This window comes from Hippocampus guttulatus, chromosome 18 (genome assembly GCF_054856545.1).
Source record: "Hippocampus guttulatus isolate MCC_2025c chromosome 18, RoL_Hgut_1.0, whole genome shotgun sequence".
Taxonomy (NCBI): domain Eukaryota; kingdom Metazoa; phylum Chordata; class Actinopteri; order Syngnathiformes; family Syngnathidae; genus Hippocampus; species Hippocampus guttulatus.
Window position 1 is genome coordinate 1738358 of NC_141278.1, and position 16655 is coordinate 1755012.

The 16655-nt window shown below is 47.3% G+C and overlaps 1 protein-coding gene across 4 annotated transcripts; it reads left to right on the forward strand.

Moving 5' to 3' along the window:
• Positions 1 to 1146: 1146 nt before the first annotated feature.
• Positions 1147 to 11343, forward strand: trak1b (trafficking protein, kinesin binding 1b). 4 transcript variants are annotated; one of them, XM_086136930.1, is made up of 18 exons: positions 1147 to 1312; positions 1529 to 1723; positions 2996 to 3072; positions 3594 to 3710; positions 3799 to 3899; positions 4233 to 4338; positions 4423 to 4501; positions 4591 to 4721; positions 4807 to 4881; positions 5175 to 5312; positions 5374 to 5450; positions 5794 to 6042; positions 6110 to 6384; positions 7754 to 7872; positions 8356 to 8527; positions 8628 to 8733; positions 8850 to 8975; positions 9061 to 11343. In XM_086136930.1, exons 3-18 carry the CDS (start codon positions 3022 to 3024, stop codon positions 9650 to 9652), a joined length of 2514 nt encoding a protein of 837 aa, XP_085993056.1. In that variant the 5' UTR covers positions 1147 to 1312; positions 1529 to 1723; positions 2996 to 3021; the 3' UTR covers positions 9653 to 11343. The 4 variants fall into 4 exon arrangements, with proteins under 4 accessions (XP_085993056.1, XP_085993055.1, XP_085993053.1 ...); XM_086136929.1 differs by having other exon boundaries at positions 4233 to 4501; XM_086136928.1 differs by lacking the exons at positions 1147 to 1312; positions 1529 to 1723 and adding an exon at positions 2352 to 2502.
• Positions 11344 to 16655: the final 5312 nt, after the last annotated feature.

Consider the following 16655-nt stretch of genomic DNA (forward strand, 5'->3'; position numbering starts at 1 on the left):
ATGAATGAATAGCCGGTTGAGATTCAATTTCAGTTCCATGTACTAGTCGTCCACTCTCAGCTCACTAGTGCAGCAACTACTCGTTACTCGCGAGGCAAAACTGTCCACACGCTGACATCTGCGTGCTACTAGTGAAGTGCTAGCATTTTACAGTATAAGGTTACGTGTACTAGTAGTACGCAATTGTCATCTCGTGCAGTTTTTCTTAAGTAGTAACTTGTAATTGACATCCTAGTGTACCAAAATGTTTATATGAAAGTCATGCTAAGACACACTACCCATTGGGACAATGGCGTTACTAGGTAGACAAGATAAAGTGTGTACTCGAGCTTTGAGATGGGAGCTGATCTGAGCATTTACTTAAGTCTTATATAATTTGTCATATTAATATTCATTTGTAGGTGTTCTTGTTTTTGGGGGGGTTGTTTTTAATTCTTTTATCTCATTTAAAAATGGTTCATTGATTTATTGTAAGAAAACTATTTTTTAAAACGTAACTTTAAATTTCACGTTATTAACTGAATGATGATTAAATACAGTTGAATGAATTCGAAATAACACACGAAAAATGAATGTCTTAGTGTTTTATATATAAAATACATTTTTCTAAATATATTTAACCTTTTCCGCAAACAATGTGGCCCTTCAATCCATTTTAAAAATCAAATGAGCACAAGTTTGCCCATCCTTGATTTTCATGCATGTTGTGTAATATTTTTTGCATTAATTTAACCCCGCCCCCCCCCCTTCTTTCCTAAACTTTGGGAACAAAAACATGTTTATTCATGTAACATCTACTTTATATTTATTTATCTCAAAGAGTAAATTTTGAGTTAATTCATTGTAATTAGTAAAGTCCGTTAGTTTCCCTGCTGCATCAGTCTGTTTCGGCGCAGATGAATGTCCTCTGCAGTGATGTTTTGCATGATTTAAAGCATGCAGCTGGCAGACAGCACACTGCTGAGTCAGCGACACTCAACTTAAAGGCGGGAGGCGCATTGATCGCAGGAGACTTTGGCTTTACAAAACATTCATATGAGTTCGATGGTTGTTCCTCTTACACTAAGTGGTTGTGCGTTTTGTCGTTCTCTCTCCGTCAGCTCAACAGGTCCATGGCCACCGTTTCCTTCCGCCAGTGACAGGTGAGTCAAGCTGGCCTCCCCGGGCCCCCCCCAGCCCCCTGCTCCGGACCCGGACCCGGGCCCTGACTGGGCGCACAATGATGAGGATCAGTATGTAGGGGAGGGCGAATCCAGTCAGCCTGACGTCTTCAGGGCCCTCTCTGACTACAAGGACGCGGAGACCATCACAGGTAAAACATCAGGTTGTAATCTAATTCCCCGAAGCCCCACAAATTCATGTTTGGCATTCTCAAATTCGCCCTATTCATGGATTTTTTTGTGAGGGGGTGGCGGGGGCTATCATCTGATATTTGGTGCAGAAATATCCTGAGTCAATACGTTTTTCTTGGGTGGCACAATGTTGGCATAAGGTGAGGAGCTTCTTTGATATTGCTATGTGCCTTTAGATGTGTGCAACAGCACCGACCTGCCCGAATTTGAGATTATCAGCCTCCTGGAGGAGCAGCTGCCAGTTTATCGCTTGCGGGCCGACACGGTTTACGGCTACGACCGCGATGACTGGCTGCACACGCCCCTGCTGACCGCCGACGCCCCGCTCGACCTGACCACCGAGCAGATAGAAGAGACGCTCAAATACTTCCGTAAGTCTGCACAGTTTCACGTACAACGCTTTAAATCATATATTGTAGTACACAACCGGGGGTTGGAAGAGGTTTTGACTTTTCATGAGAGGTACGTATTTCGCTTAGAATTTTTTTCAATTCTGTTACTTTTCATCCAGTTTTAGAGCCAGTTTGTTGGTTTTATCAGTGTAAAAAAAGGTACATTTTGGTTCCGTTTTTCTTTTTATTTATTATTTTTTTAAGTATATGATGTATATTGAGTGCAAGATTTAAAAAAAAAAAAAGGCAATAAGCATTGTGTAATAAAATTAAGTATATTATAATTCTCAAACAACTGAAAGATGTACTCCACTACCAAATGAATCCTAAGTGGAACTGATAACGCACGTTATTTATGATACATCCTAAAGGTATGCCTAAAGGTGTGAAATTTGATTTATCCAGCTTAGGATGATGTGGCCTGGATGGGAGCTACAGTATTTCCTCCACAGGTCTAGTTCTACAAATTTAGGAAAATACTTAATTGGTCGCCTCAGAATGTTACATTTTCGTAACCAGTTGAACGATGGCCCAGCCATTGGTCTCCTCTTCCAAAAGTGAGCTCCACACGACTCGCTCGCTCTCTCTGGCTCCACCGGTGGGGCGGGCAGTGGCGTGTGGCACAGAGAGAGGGACAGCATGAGAATGTGACTCACCGGTCGGAGTGGAACTCAAAGGGGAGATGAGAAGTGAGAGCAGGATGGAGACATTAAGAAGGGATGAGTCGGATGATTGGAGTTGTCCGGAGGAGAAGAAAGGTAAAAGACGACACTAGTTGAGGTGTTTATTTAAAATCGAAATTGCAGTTGACCAATTATGGTGCAATACCGTTTACAGTAGGTTTTTTTTTTTTGTTAGTTTGTTTAGTTTCACTTTTAGAAGGGGTTTGGTCGTTTTTGTTTTTTTGAAAATGCTTCATTTAATTAGTATTTTTTTGTTTTTAGTAGCATGTGTACGGCAATTGAAATATGTGCCTCGCAAATTGTAGTTCTTACAATGTTGCAGCGAGCTGATCATCGATTGGACAAAGTCAATAAGAGTTAGCGCCTGCAGGTTGTGCGCAATGGAAAAAAAGCATCAACAACATCATCGGCGTCATTGCTGACGAAAGCCTCGCACAAACTTGACCTGGCCGCTACCTCTGAAATGAATATTCTGGAAAACTGCGGAGGTTGCATAATGTCACTGGCTCTTTGTGCTTCCTCGCTAACCTCCTCTTCCGTGTGTGTGTGTGTGTGTGTGTGTCCACAGTGCTGTGTGCTGACAGAGTGGGCCAGATGACAAAGACCTTCAGTGACATTGATGCCGTCACACGTCTTCTGGAGGAGGTGAGCTCACTCGTCTGAGATGTCGTGGAGGGAACCCCCCCGCCCCACACACACACACATCTGACATTCACACAAGCACACACACAAAAAGTCACGTGCCACACACAAAAAAAAAAGTTCACGCAAATAAATACCTCTCACACACAACAAAAAGCTCTCACATTTGCAAAACAACCAAAAATCGGGACTCATTTGAGCAATGAGCTCGTTGAACCGTAACCTTGACAACAGGCCAAGGGGGGGGGGGGGGGGGGGACTTGGTGCATGAAAGCGCCAATCAACATCCTGATTTGACATGAATGCGTTTTTATTTTTCGGCTTACTTTCGCTCACATACATTTTAACTTACACCTTTAAAAAAAAAAGTCTTACTTTTCCAAAAATAAAAGTCTCAGGCGTTTGGGTGCGTGTGAAGTATTTTTGGGCTACATGGCGCCCACCTCAAACGGATGCGCTATCAATATCCATCTGCTTGTGTTGCGAATACATCAAAAGTGTCTCAAATGTCGCTTGTGCGTTAGAAAGAGAGAGATCTGGAGTTGGCTGCAAAGATCGGCCAGTCTCTCCTGAAGAAGAATCGAGTTCTGACTGAACACAACGACTATCTGGAGGAGCAAGTGGGACAAATCACTGAAGAGGTCCACCGACACACCCACGCCACAGATTTCTTGTTGATGTGCGCCGCATGGGAGGGATTGACTTGAATGTAAGCTTTCGGTCCGGCAGGTGGCCCAGCTGCACCATGAATTGAACCTGAAGGACGAGCTGCTGCAGTTTTATACCAATGCGGCCGACGAGAGCGAGGAGGAGTCCGGCGGATCGCCAACGTCTGCGTTTTTTTAAATCTTCTGGGCACCCATGATCGCTTGAGTTACTCGTGCGCAGTCGGCTTGTACCGTCAAATTTGTAAATTGCTCGTGAATAATTGATGCGCACTCAAAAAGCTTTGCAATTGCTTCTAGACTCCACAAGATGGCGGTAGACAAAATAAAGCTCTTCCATTCCCATGGGGAGCGCCGAGACGCAGCCAGATGTCAGCAAAGCAATCATTTCATATTCGTTTTTTAGCATTTAACATATGTTTGTAGCTCAAAAGCGTAAAAGTTGTCCCATATGTAAATGTGAGTTGGGATGTCGACCTTGTTCTTGTGTGCCCGAAGGGGTAAGAGGAGTCGGGTGGAAGCTGCCGCGGGAGGTTTCCTGAGCGACACCCTGCAGAGGAAACTCAAGGAGCTGGAAGAAGAGAATCTGTCGCTGCGCTCGGAGGTCTGTCCGTCAATGACGGCCGCCTTGTCGGTCTCGCCGTCGATGCCGCCGCGTCACCTCAGCGCGTTTTATGCCCGCGCGCAGGCAAGCCATCTCAAGTCCGAGACCGAGACGTACGAGGAGAAGGAGCAGCAGCTCGTCAATGACTGCGTGAAGGAACTCAGTCGGTTTCCTCCATTTGTCGGCCCACTCGACTTTGTGTGTCGTTGCTGGGAACAAACTTTGAAAACGACAACTCCCCCCCCCCCGCAGGGTTGTCCAGTCTTCAAATCTCGACCATCGCGGAGGAGCTCGCGCGCAAGACTGACGACGCCTCTCGACAGCAAGAAGAGATTACGCACCTCCTCTCCCAAATTGTCGACTTGCAGAAGAAAGCCAAGTCTGTGAGTAATGCAAATAACCTACGCAAGAGAAACGTGGCCTTTCCTTCCCGTGTTCATCGCCAACCTCCTGTCTGCCCGTGCGCAGTTTGCCGTGGAGAACGAAGAGCTCTCTCAGCATCTGATCGCGGCCAAAGATGCGCAAAGGCAGCTCACTGCAGAGGTGAGTCTTGGGTTGTCGTGGCGACCGACACTGTGAAACTTTCCAGATGCACAAAAGAAGCTTCTCGCGTGCGCCTAAAAGCTTCTCATGCGCACCAGAAATCGCTCACTCATCCAAAGCATTTTTTGAGTCACCAAATCGTTTCTTACTAAATCAAAACAACAACAAAAAAAGTCACAGGGAAAAAATAATCGATTTTTTGTTTTTTTTTGGTGAGGTTTTTTTTTTTTTTTTTTAATGCGCATGCCACCTTGTCGCCAAAGTGTGACCTTAATACGCAACGTTTCCACCAGCTGCAAGAGTTGGAGGAGAAGTACTTGGAGTGCATCGAAATGCTGCACGAGGCCCAGGAGGAGCTGAAGAACTTGAGGAACAGGAACTACGCCGTGGGAACGCCCAGACGCTTCCATCCGCTCGGATTGTACCCCATGGTGAGAGTGTGTGTGTGCGTGTGTGCGCAAGATGCACGCAGCTCACGCGTGTGCTTGGCAGGATTCCCTGGCTGCCGAGATTGAGGGAACCATGAGGAAGGAGCTGAGCCTGGACGACCCCGACTGTGAGCAGCAAAAGTACGACTGAAATATTTCATTTTGATATTCTGGCGCGTCGCACTAAAAGTGACCCCAATGGCCGACGGGTGTATTTGAAGTGAGGCGTTGATTGATTCAAGTGGGTGGCGCCCTCGACAATTCACGGACACAGGGAGGCCTTTATTTGAGGAAATGTCATATCTCGGGGGGGGGGGGGGGGGGGGGGCAATAACCAAATTATGCAATAGTATTTCATTCTGTTGGACCGTGCAGGTGTTCCTGTTGTTTGTTTGCACCTTCATCCAAGTGGAACAAAGCTGCTCTCCATCCCCGCCGCATGTGCTCTTCTTGAAATGGTGATTCGGGATGTTTACTCCGGTAGGGTCCACCGCAAGCGTGTTTTCGAGACGGTCAAGAATGTGAACCAGACAGTGCGTCGGCGTTCCGTGACGCCGACCGGCGGCAACATTCCGGGCTCCAACCAGTCCTTGTCCTCGCGCACGTCGCCCATGTCCAGCGGGCTCAGCAGCCCCCGTTCCAGCCTGTGTGGAGGCGACCCGGGCGGGGACGGCGTCGCCCTGGACAACCGCGCTCAGAGCATCCTCATGGAGACGGCGTCCAATCAGGAGAGGTGAGGAGGGGATTCGATTAAAAGTGGTACCGCAGCTTGCGACGCAACTCTTTGCGTGACTCTTTAGGAACGCAGACAGCCGAGAGAAGAAGACGAGCGGGGCCGAGGATTTGCGTCTGGCCCTGCGCCGCCTGTCCCTGCGGCGTCAGAACAACCTGTGCGAGCGGCGCTTCTTCGAGGAGGAGCGGGAGCGGCGGCGAGGTGTCGGCCTCCCCGACGCCGCCGGCCCGGGGAGCGTCGTGACCCCCTCGGAAAGCATCATGTCGCTGGGGAACCTCCACCTGTGGGCCTCTAGGGGGCCCTACCTGCCCGACAAACTGCAGATTGTCAAGCCGCTGGAAGGTGAGGGCGGGGCGAAAAAGGAGCGAGAGAGCAGGAGGAGAAGGAGGAGGGAGGGGGGCAGGCCCGGGCAGACACCCGAGGGAGAAAGAGCGGGCGGATGGGCTTGGGTGAGGAAGACCGGCGCTGGGTTGGAGAGGGAGCGGGGCAGGAGGTGGGCCAGCGACAAAACCGGGAGCAGGAAGAGGAAGGCGGCGAGCGAGGGGAAGGCCACGCCCCCCTCGCTCATGCTCTTCAACTCTTTCTGGTCTCTCATGCATCATCACAAGTCAGGTGTCTTTGCCTCCCCTCACACTTTCCGCAGGGACACTCAGCCCAGAGCGTGGCTCTAAAGTGGCGGTCCTCCATTGAGAGAGCTCCCTTTGGCGCCCCCTGCCTTCAGTGGCAGAAGATGCTCCAAAATGGTTTGAGGATTGTGAGATTTTAATAGGAAACGCGTGCAGAGAGAGCATGTAAATTAAGCGGCCATCCTGTGCAGAAAACGCCTCTGTCTGAAAAGCGACGTTGTTTCATCTTAATGCGGGAAATCCTCCACTGGTGATGTAATGCTTTTTAGGAATGATGACGACCGTTTGACCTTTTGGCTCCTTTGGACATCCTAACTGACTACAATGTTGAATTCCAGCACTACTGTTTAAAAAACAAAACAAAAAAGGCATTCATAGCGATCCTTTTTAAGAGTTACAATTTGATACGATTGTTATTGTGGTTGTAGAGCTGTATTGCATCACACAGAGATGTCTTGCTAATATTTTGAGTACTTTATCAGTAGGGTTGTTAAAGATTGTTTGATTTTTTTTTTTGATGACATCACACGATCGATCTTAACATGGCAGAATATTGCATAAAACAAGAATAACACAACGCAAGCTTGCTTAATCGCTTTCACTCTTCAAAGCACCTGGCAATGCCTTGATTTAAGTGGAAGTCTTCAACACGGGGTTTGAATGAATTTCGAGTGTCTGATATATGAGCAGGCCTCACTGTGATGCAATATCGTTGTACAGTCACAATACCAGACGTAATTAAGGCATCATTTATTTATGGATGCAGCATTGGATCTCATCAGATTGTGTCGCCGCAGCTCCTGTTTTCATTCTCACTCTTCATTTTGCTTTGCTTTTAGACTCACCTGTTTTTCTTTTCCTTCTGTCCACATGGTGTACTTCCCTTTCTTCATTTCACCGCGTCTTGACGAATAAAAGTTTGTTTGTTTTCTGTCATTCAAATTTCATTTCTTTTTTCTGTCGCTTTTATCACCTTTGAGTTGTCTTCTCGCACTTGGTTGACTCAAACCGTCACTTTAGACCGCATCACGGGCGACACCAGCTGGGTGCGGTACACCGCGGTCATACGTGTCTTTCCACCGTAGGCTCGGCCACCCTCCATCACTGGCAGCGGTTAGCCCAGCCGCACCTCGGGGTGATCCTGGACGCCAGGCCGGGGGTCGTGTCTAAAGGGTACAGACCCCTCGAACTCGAACTTGAACAGGTCCGTATGTCCCACCGTACAGTTTGTCAATGTTGATTAATGTCGTGTACTTCGAAATGGGAATGGGCGTGATAAAGGGATGGATCTGGTTTATATCTGACGTCCACAATCGTAGTTAACTACATTTTAAGGGATCAAAATCACATCAATAAGTGGCTCAAATGGTTTGTCAATGTTTTACATGTGGCGTAAATAAATCCAATTTTCCCAATCATCAAAATGGAAAAAAAATAGCTCAAAAAAGAAGCGAAGGCAATTTTATCCTAAGTCCCCTTCAGCGTCCAAGTGTCTTTCCGTTCCCTCTTCCACTTTGCGACTCAACCACATCCACCCATTACAAACTCGCCCGATCAGGGCTCACCCGATTGTACGTGACATGCACGAGCAAGATTCTCCAGCACTTTTACGTGGCTCAATCCTTGAGGGATAACAAATGTCCCCCCCTATTGCCGTATTCTTCCATGACTGAATGGTTGTCCGCAGGTGTATTCTTGGGGGAGCTTCGAGGAGGACGAGGCGGGAGAGCAGTACTTCCAGAATCTACCCACCGCCTCATCTCTGCCGTGCGCCTCCTCGAGCCTGGGGCAGCCCTCGCCACGCTTGACTCCACCCTCGCCATCCCCGTCGCCACATCTCAGCAACACTGATGCACTCGGTGAGGCGGGAAGAAATGCTGTGAAAACTGTTGTGGCACTTTATTTTGGGGGGGGGGGTTTTGTTTCGTTTTTTAAATGAGGATTCGTTTTTGTCTGCAGCTGCATACTATCCAGGTAAATGCATGGCCCATACAAGCTCCACCTACACCTTCACAACCTGCCGCATTCTGCATCCGACTGACGAGCAGACGCGGGTCACGCCCAGGTGAGCCCCGCAGTACAAATCCAGAGTGCCCACCTGACCGAATTAAAACAGAAGACGGAATTTAATTGAAGAGACTTCTTTTTCATTTGATCAAGTCGGCTCGTTTTGCTCGACAGTTTGCACGCCATCCCTGCGTCGTCCTCCTGCGTAATGACCAGCTCGCTACTGGGCACGCCCGCCGCAACGCCCTGCACGCCCCGCAGGCTCAGTCTGAGGCCGTCAGAGTCGTCAACAAATCTCAGGCAAAAAAAAAAAACGCACACCAAAAAGCTCCTTGAAAGCACTTAAGATGACCTTACCTGACTTGTTTGTTCCGTTGGTCCGCAGAGATGCCACGCGTACCACAAGCACTTGCCTGGGCCTAGTGCGCCTCCTACAGGAGAGAGGCATTTCTGCAGCAATGTATCACCAGAGTCAGGGATTGGATGCCAGTCAGGCCAACCAGGGGCTTTTATTCAGCACTTCCATTACTCCTAACAGACCCCCCGACCCCGACCCGTTGCGTCCCTCCACCCCTCCGAGCTCCCCCACGGGACAGGGGCCTTCAGCCACAGCGACCTCCCTGGGCTTTGACTTCAAGAGCCCCTCTTATGACAACTTCCTGGCTTCCAAGCCGGCGCGGTCCATCCTGAAGGAGGTGACGGGAAGGACGAGGGGCCGACAGAAGGGGCGGGACTGCGAGAGCCAGACTGACGTGAGCGTGACCGTGCACAACCTCAACCTGCTGGACAAGGTGAAACGGCTCGGGGTGGCCGGGGCGGCGGGGGCCCGAGCGGCCAGTCCCGGGCCCATCCTTGGGGGGCCTCTGGGTGGGCTACGCAGATCAGGCTCCCCCTTCGGGCCGGACGGGATCAGACGGAACCGGAGTTACCCGGCCAGTATGGCCATGAAAGCTCCAGGTCCTCCAGAGGAATATTGATTACTGATGTATGAGCAAGGACTGGCTGCTGGTCAGTCACATGCTCACCGTTTTATAAATGCGTATAGAAAATGACTTATTCTGAGCAAATTAATATACTTTGTAGCAAGGGGGCTTCATAAAGCATCAATGTAGTGTTTGCCTGCTGTATACTAGCCAACTTGGAATCGCCTGGAGATGTCACAAGACATCAAAGCGCTACAAGTGACGGGCCTCAAATCACTCCAACGTTGTTCCGTGACACCACGATGGTGCTGAAGTCGGACTACTATATTAGACAAAGCTTTGTTCTGACCACAAAAACAATTGAGTCGCCCCCCCGCCACCACCCCCCAGTTCTTCCTGTTGTACCATTTCCTGCTGTAGGTAATCGCTTTCACGAAGTCGAGCTGGGTCCACATCTTTTTGTTTCGAGAAGTGAGATTTGTATTCTTCACCCAGTGTTTTATCATTGTTATTTTGATAACAAAATGCATCATTTTCGTTGATTTAGATGCCAAAATATACGGTATGACGTTCCCAAGTTCTTTTTTTTTTTGTCCTACACAGGTGAAACACAAGATGGCAGCATGTCTCCTTGATTGCAAACTCAAACAGTATTTGTTGAGTTGTGCAGTTGCTTGACATGTGAGTCTTTTCACACTAAGTTGCTTTTTCCATTACAAACAGGAATCATAACAATGTACTGTCCACGCAATACCTCGAGATTATTTTGACATTTGAGTATTGAGATCCTCATTGTAAGTTCACTGAAGGTGTACAGCATTCGAGTCTATCCCAGTCAACTTTGGGCAAGAGGTGGCCTACATCGGCGACCATTCACACTCATAACCACCCCCCTGTGGGCAATTTAGTTTTCAATTAGCCTAAAATGTATGTGTTGGGACAAAAACTGATGCAAGAACGGGGAGACCATGCAAACGACACACAGCAGCCCCCGAACTTGGTACCGACTGTGTATTAAAAGTGTTTGTGGGAAACATGGTTTTGGGTTTACAGTCTTTTCATGTTTTAGTCGTTTTAGACTTGCATGGCAGGCGCTGATTGTTTCCCTACCTCTGCTTTAAATTGTGGTAGTGAAGTGGCTGATGTGTGTTTACATAACAGCCACTCAAAGTTCGTAGCTACTCATGCAGTGTGTTGTTACGGTGTCTCAAGAAAACGTTCCCACTTGAACTTCGTCACAGACGCTTTGTCTGGCGTTTCCTGTTGCCCCCCCCCCCCCCAAAAAAAACATGTTTGTTCCGAGTTTGATATTTATGTACCCAACTGTTAGCGGCGAGGGAAATCCTGTCTGACCTCTCAGCCTCCCCTGATGAGAACATGGGCACTTGGTGACGTGCAGAGGTGGATGGGCATTTTATTTTTCATGTGAACCTTGCATAACCCACTAATCTTTGTTTGAGCAGAGATCCAATGAATGTACCTGGAAGTGGCTTTGGAAAGACATTTAAGTATGATTCAGAACACGCGAATGCACGCGGATGATGAGTTACACTTGCGAATGCACACACACGCATGCACGCACAGATGGTTGCAGTTAGAGAGTAATATTTTAACTGAAGCTGACACTGGTGTTTCATGTCTGGAAAATCTGAGTAATGCTTGTTTGACAAATCATCTCTGATGTAGTGTAGGCTTTGTTTAATCAAGCTATGATGCATTAAAACAAGCTTGTACTGTACATGGAACAGATGGGAGCGCATTCATCCTCGGTGTTCCCGACCCCTTCAATTTATGAGTGTTAAATCATCAGGGCTCCACGTGACCACTACAAATGGCTCAATTTTAGGTTGAAGCAAGTCGACATACAGTGTGTCGACTGAATATATTGTGTTCTATTTTTCACACTAACCACAAGATAGCGCGAGCGTAGCGCCCGAGGACGGTGTAGTGTCGCGAAACGATAGGCAGGTTGCTCTACTTAATAGCATGCCACACTTTATTTTTGTGGCGTGAAATTGAAGCAAGTCCAACCAACCAAAGTGAATTATTTGCCACGAGTACTCCAAACTGGCTTTTATTCCGCAACACTCCATCGTCGTAAGGCGCCCCGCTCTCGCCCTCTTGTGGTCAGTGTGAGCAATACTGTCGATAACTTCCGAAACCGAAAAAAATAAACAAGCCGTTCTTCCATTTGTGCCCCGTGCTACTGTATGTTCTATTTTCATTGTTGGAAAAAAAAAAATCTGTGATTAGACCTCCCCTGACTCAGTCCAGACAACAAACTAGAAAATCAAACTATTTAAATTCTGGTGTTCCGATTGTACATTGATAGTAAAATAACCAGTCTTTTTGTCCCATTTTTCATTACGTTTCCCTTCTCCTAAATCGGCCCAAAAGAGTTTGAGAGACTTTTGAGGTATGGCTCAAGCAAAGAGTGGAAGCTTGTTCCACCCCTGGCACATTACACCACCTCCAAAATAATTTATAACGTGTTGCTCCTGGAAAACAGGGCGAAACAGCCCCAGTCAGTCGCAGGTGTTATATAACAGGCCCCGGGCTTAGTGAAGCTGTCATCTGCTGGAATTGTAAAACAACGGGAGTGCAGGGTCAGAGCAGAGCATGGCCCCTACTGTGATAATAACATTGTCGGGTGACTATATTTAGAAGTTCGTTTTGCCTTGTGTGCGTGTACACTTGTAACATTACTCTTGTGGGGACATAAATCTGTTTGCATGACGCGCCCCTCCTTCTGGAGGCAATGTAAAGGCCATCGAGCCATGCTTGCACACACGTCAACGTGATGTCATCCAAAGGTGTGCGTTTGTGCTTTCAGCAACATACACACAGTTTGGGATAACATCCGGTACACTCGCACTCGGATCAATGCGGAAAGCCTCTATAAATTTGCTGTTTTTCTTTCCGCTGAAACCGGGGCCTTAGATAACGTAAAAGGAACCTTCCGACTTTTGCTAGACCGAAAAATAAAAACAGCAAAGCTTTCAAGAATAGCTGAAATTTGGGGTGAATTAAATGCACTTTAAATCGGGGCAGGTGTGTGCTGACGCAGCCGCTTCTCAATTATAAAAGGGTGTGCACATAATTGCAGTTTATTTTCACCTCCCCTCTCAAAAGGATTTCTTTTGTGTCCAGGTTGTTGTTGCTCATACTCCTATTAAGGGTGGAAAAAGTTTTGATTTAATGATTCAATGATTTAACCTGACCTCATCTTTTAGATCACAACAACCTAGCATTTGAATTAGGGGTGTGTAGACTTTTATACCCACTGTAACTGACTTGATAAAGGACGGGCATTGCTAGTTGTAGTTTCTAATATTTCGGTGGCTTTCAGTTACCTTTTTTAGCTCCTTGAGAGAAAATACGCAGTTATATTTTCCCATTCCGCAATGAAATGGCTGAAATGTTTTGTAGCACAGCTTGCAAGACCGCAACTTCTCACCAGCAAACTGGAAAAAAAAAAAGAAGAAAATCACAAAGAGGCTTCAGATGATTTCATGTCCTGTGTTCATTGGCTGCCAGCCAATCACGAGGAGATAAGCCCATCAACATTGCCAAGTTGCTCTCAGGGTTATCAGCGCTGATGTTTACTCAGCCCTGGTCACCACATGTTCTCAATTTATACTCGGTGGACACTCCAGGACCTGCGAAAGTCCTCATCCACAACATTAATATGCGCACTTTTGAGCGACACCGTCAGACGGGCTCAGTCGTACGTTGACTTGCAAATGTTTCAAAATTTGAGCCATCTCTCAGACAATTATTTTTTTTTTCTTGCCTAGACTTGCAAGCAAAAATATGCGCTCAGAGTTCTAGATGGCGTTGGACTCAATTCCCCTTGAAACAAGCAACAGTTTGGCATAAAATGAGCAATTCTTCGAAAAGAGGCTCGATGCCACCCCCGGTTGAAGTGCACTGTCAAACTCAACATCAAACAAAGTGACTTTTACATTTTGTATTGAAAACAAGCACATCTTAACGTTAACGCTACAAATCGAGCTGGCGAATGAAGAGCATTGACGTTGCGTGTTCTAACCCATTTAATAGCAACGGGGCAAATTGAAAATCTGTCGATATGCGAAGTCTGGTTTGAGAGGCCACTTCATCCCAAGTACAACGCAGCAAGAATTTTGAAAACCGGATGAAGCGTTTGGAGGATTGGAGCTGTGTGTGTGCGTGGGAGGGGGCATTTTAGAGGCATTTGAGGTTCTCATTCCATTCTTTTCTACTTGAAGTCTGCAGTGCATATGGATGCCGATGCAACTTACGGGTCACATTTAGTGCTGAGTTTGCTTTATGTGCTATACGTTATAAAGAGTGTGCGGTGACCGTGAACATTTTGTCCGAAAGGATCTTGCCAGGAAGCCAAGTGACAAAGTCCATTTCGGGAGTGGTTTATGCTGGAGGAATGGGTCAAATAAAATCCGCATCCAAGAGCTCTAAACCTCTGTGAAATACTGTTTACTGGGACTGCGGGATAGTCATAAAATGTACATTTTACGGACAAAAGTATGAACCTTGTCAACCACCGCTTGACCCCCGGAGCCCAATAATTCTTTATCTTACCCAGACATTTGCAACTTTTGTGGGAATAGTTTAGTGTGGAAAATCTTGAGAGCTCCATCAAACACTTTTAAAGATGAGCCACGGCAGAGACGGGGCCTTCTTTGCCCAACATCACGACTGCTCATCTCAAATAACTTGTATGACTGGCTAAAAATTCCCACAGGCATGCCTCAAGATCTTGTAAAGAGTCTTCCCAGCAGAGTGGAAACTGGGGGGGGGACCGACTCCCACACGTTCTTCCCTTTGCGCTCCGTTGTTGCAGACCTCAGTGCGAAAAAAAAAAGTGTGACCCGGCGTTTCAAAATCTGTCCCTGCACAGTTTGAGGTCAGTGAGAACTGCAGCTAGCTGCGTGTGGCCGCACGTTGATCATTTGACTTCACACGAACCCGCCCACCGACGACTGCTGCGTGCGCCTTAACCTGCTGCCTTGTTTGGCTTCAGGCGGCCGATTTGCTCGCTTCAGCCTCGTGGAAACGTCGGCGTCAGAACACAATTTAGCCAAAACTGTCAGACAAGGGTGAGGCAAAGCGAACCGCTGTCCGCAGCGCTCTGAATTTAAACTCGAATCAAGTGAATGGGATAAGATACACCGAGCCGGAGGGTGTGGCGTTTTATAGGTGTTGCTGGAATGACATTTGAAGGGTGTCTCTATTGGCAAGTGTACGTAAGACGAGGTTACATAAGAACGTCTTGAGCTTTGTGGCTATGTCCTCAAAAGCCCTGCAGTTTTGGTTGCGGGAATTTCGCTCTCCCGCCACCCCGCCGAAAACGGGTTTGTCAAAAGCTATTTATAACGGCCTGTATTAAATAGTTGATGAAATAATTTGACAATTAGACGATCAGTCTACACCTTAACTCTCTCATGATATCCTGTAACCTGATAACATGATTAGCTGTCCACTGTAGTAACCGCTGTCCCTGATAGGATCTGCTTGATATTTTTATTTTACAAAAAAAACTTTGATAAACTACGCTACAGTATTTTCCTTTTTTTTTTTTTTTTTTTCCATGCCCACTCAGCCCAAGTCTCATTTGAACTGCGAGCTGACTTCAATGGCATGTTGGATATTTTCAAAAGCGTTTTTCGGCTGAACTCTCAAAGTCGACCTATTTGGGGCTTTGGCACTTTGGAAGTTCCTTGACGATTACTGAAAATTCTGGATCAAATCTTTCACAATGAGACTTGGACTGCTTCGACAATGTTAGTCTTTGTCTGAATTTGTCTGTCTTCAAATAATGAGCCAATACATCGAGTTTTGGGTCAACGCCAGTCCATGGGATACAAAAGTTTAAGGCACGGCCTTCAAAAAACACACACTCACACACACACACACACACACACACACACACACACACACACACACACACACACACACACACACACACACACACACATACTCATATACACGCACACACACAGACGACCCAGCCCCCTCCCTCCCCACTTCCTGTTGGATTTTGTTCTCGCTGTTCTCAGAAACCGAGTCATGACTTTGGAAATGGAATGTTCTGGACCTTGTCAGCAGGGTTTGGGACCAATCAAGCAGCCACAGTCCGCCGGGCCAAAGTCTGACACGCTCCACGCTGCCCAGGTCAAAGCCCGTTTGACCTTTACGTGCCACTTTTGAGGGAAAGTCCCACCGCGTCCGTGCAAAACTGTAAGCCTGCTTCAAGCTCTCGAAGTGTTTGCCGTTTGCTGCGGGAGTAACAGTGTGATCAAAGTCTATTAAGTTGGACATGAAATGGCCGAGAGGGCTTTTGGCTTCTCAGACTTAAAGTTGACATTTCCATGAATCACCCTCGCTCCCGCTTGGCTGACGTTCTGCAGCGTGGCTCCAAGTTGCTGCTTGCACACTACTCTGGTCCACTTATCAACTTGAAATGAGTATCCTCCTCCGTCAGCTGGGCTCGTTATTTTGTTTTTATCGGGGGGGGGGGGGGTTGGGCGGTTGGGGGGGGGGGTCACCAGAGATCTGTTTGCTTTATCTCAAATTCCTCCTCCTCATGCAGCAAGAGTCATTCGAGATTCCCCAGATTGTTTTAATGGACGGTGAGCTCAGCCTTGACCTAAACAAATGTGGTTTGGATCCTCGGAGAGTTGCTATAAATAGGCTCGTCTTTTGGCAGGAGATAGCTGATATCCAAAGAGGTCCATGGGCATGATGGGAGGGAACTGTCCGCCTTCCTCCTGCGCAAAACCTTGAGTCGGCAGCTGTGCGCACCATGTTTTGTTTTTTTTTTAAGACAAAAGGAGAGGCTTCAAGCGAGCTATGCACATTTTCAACCTCTGAACCGATTATTAAACTGCGAGAGAGCCAACGTGAAGAAGAAGAAATCGGCACGTGAGCTTCAGGCTACTTTCTAATTGGCTACCTCGGTGTTGAAGGCACGTAAGGATTTGCCATTGCCATCGCGAATATTGAAACAGATCGAACATCTCAGATTGTCGGCCCGGACAAGACCGCTCTTAATGCG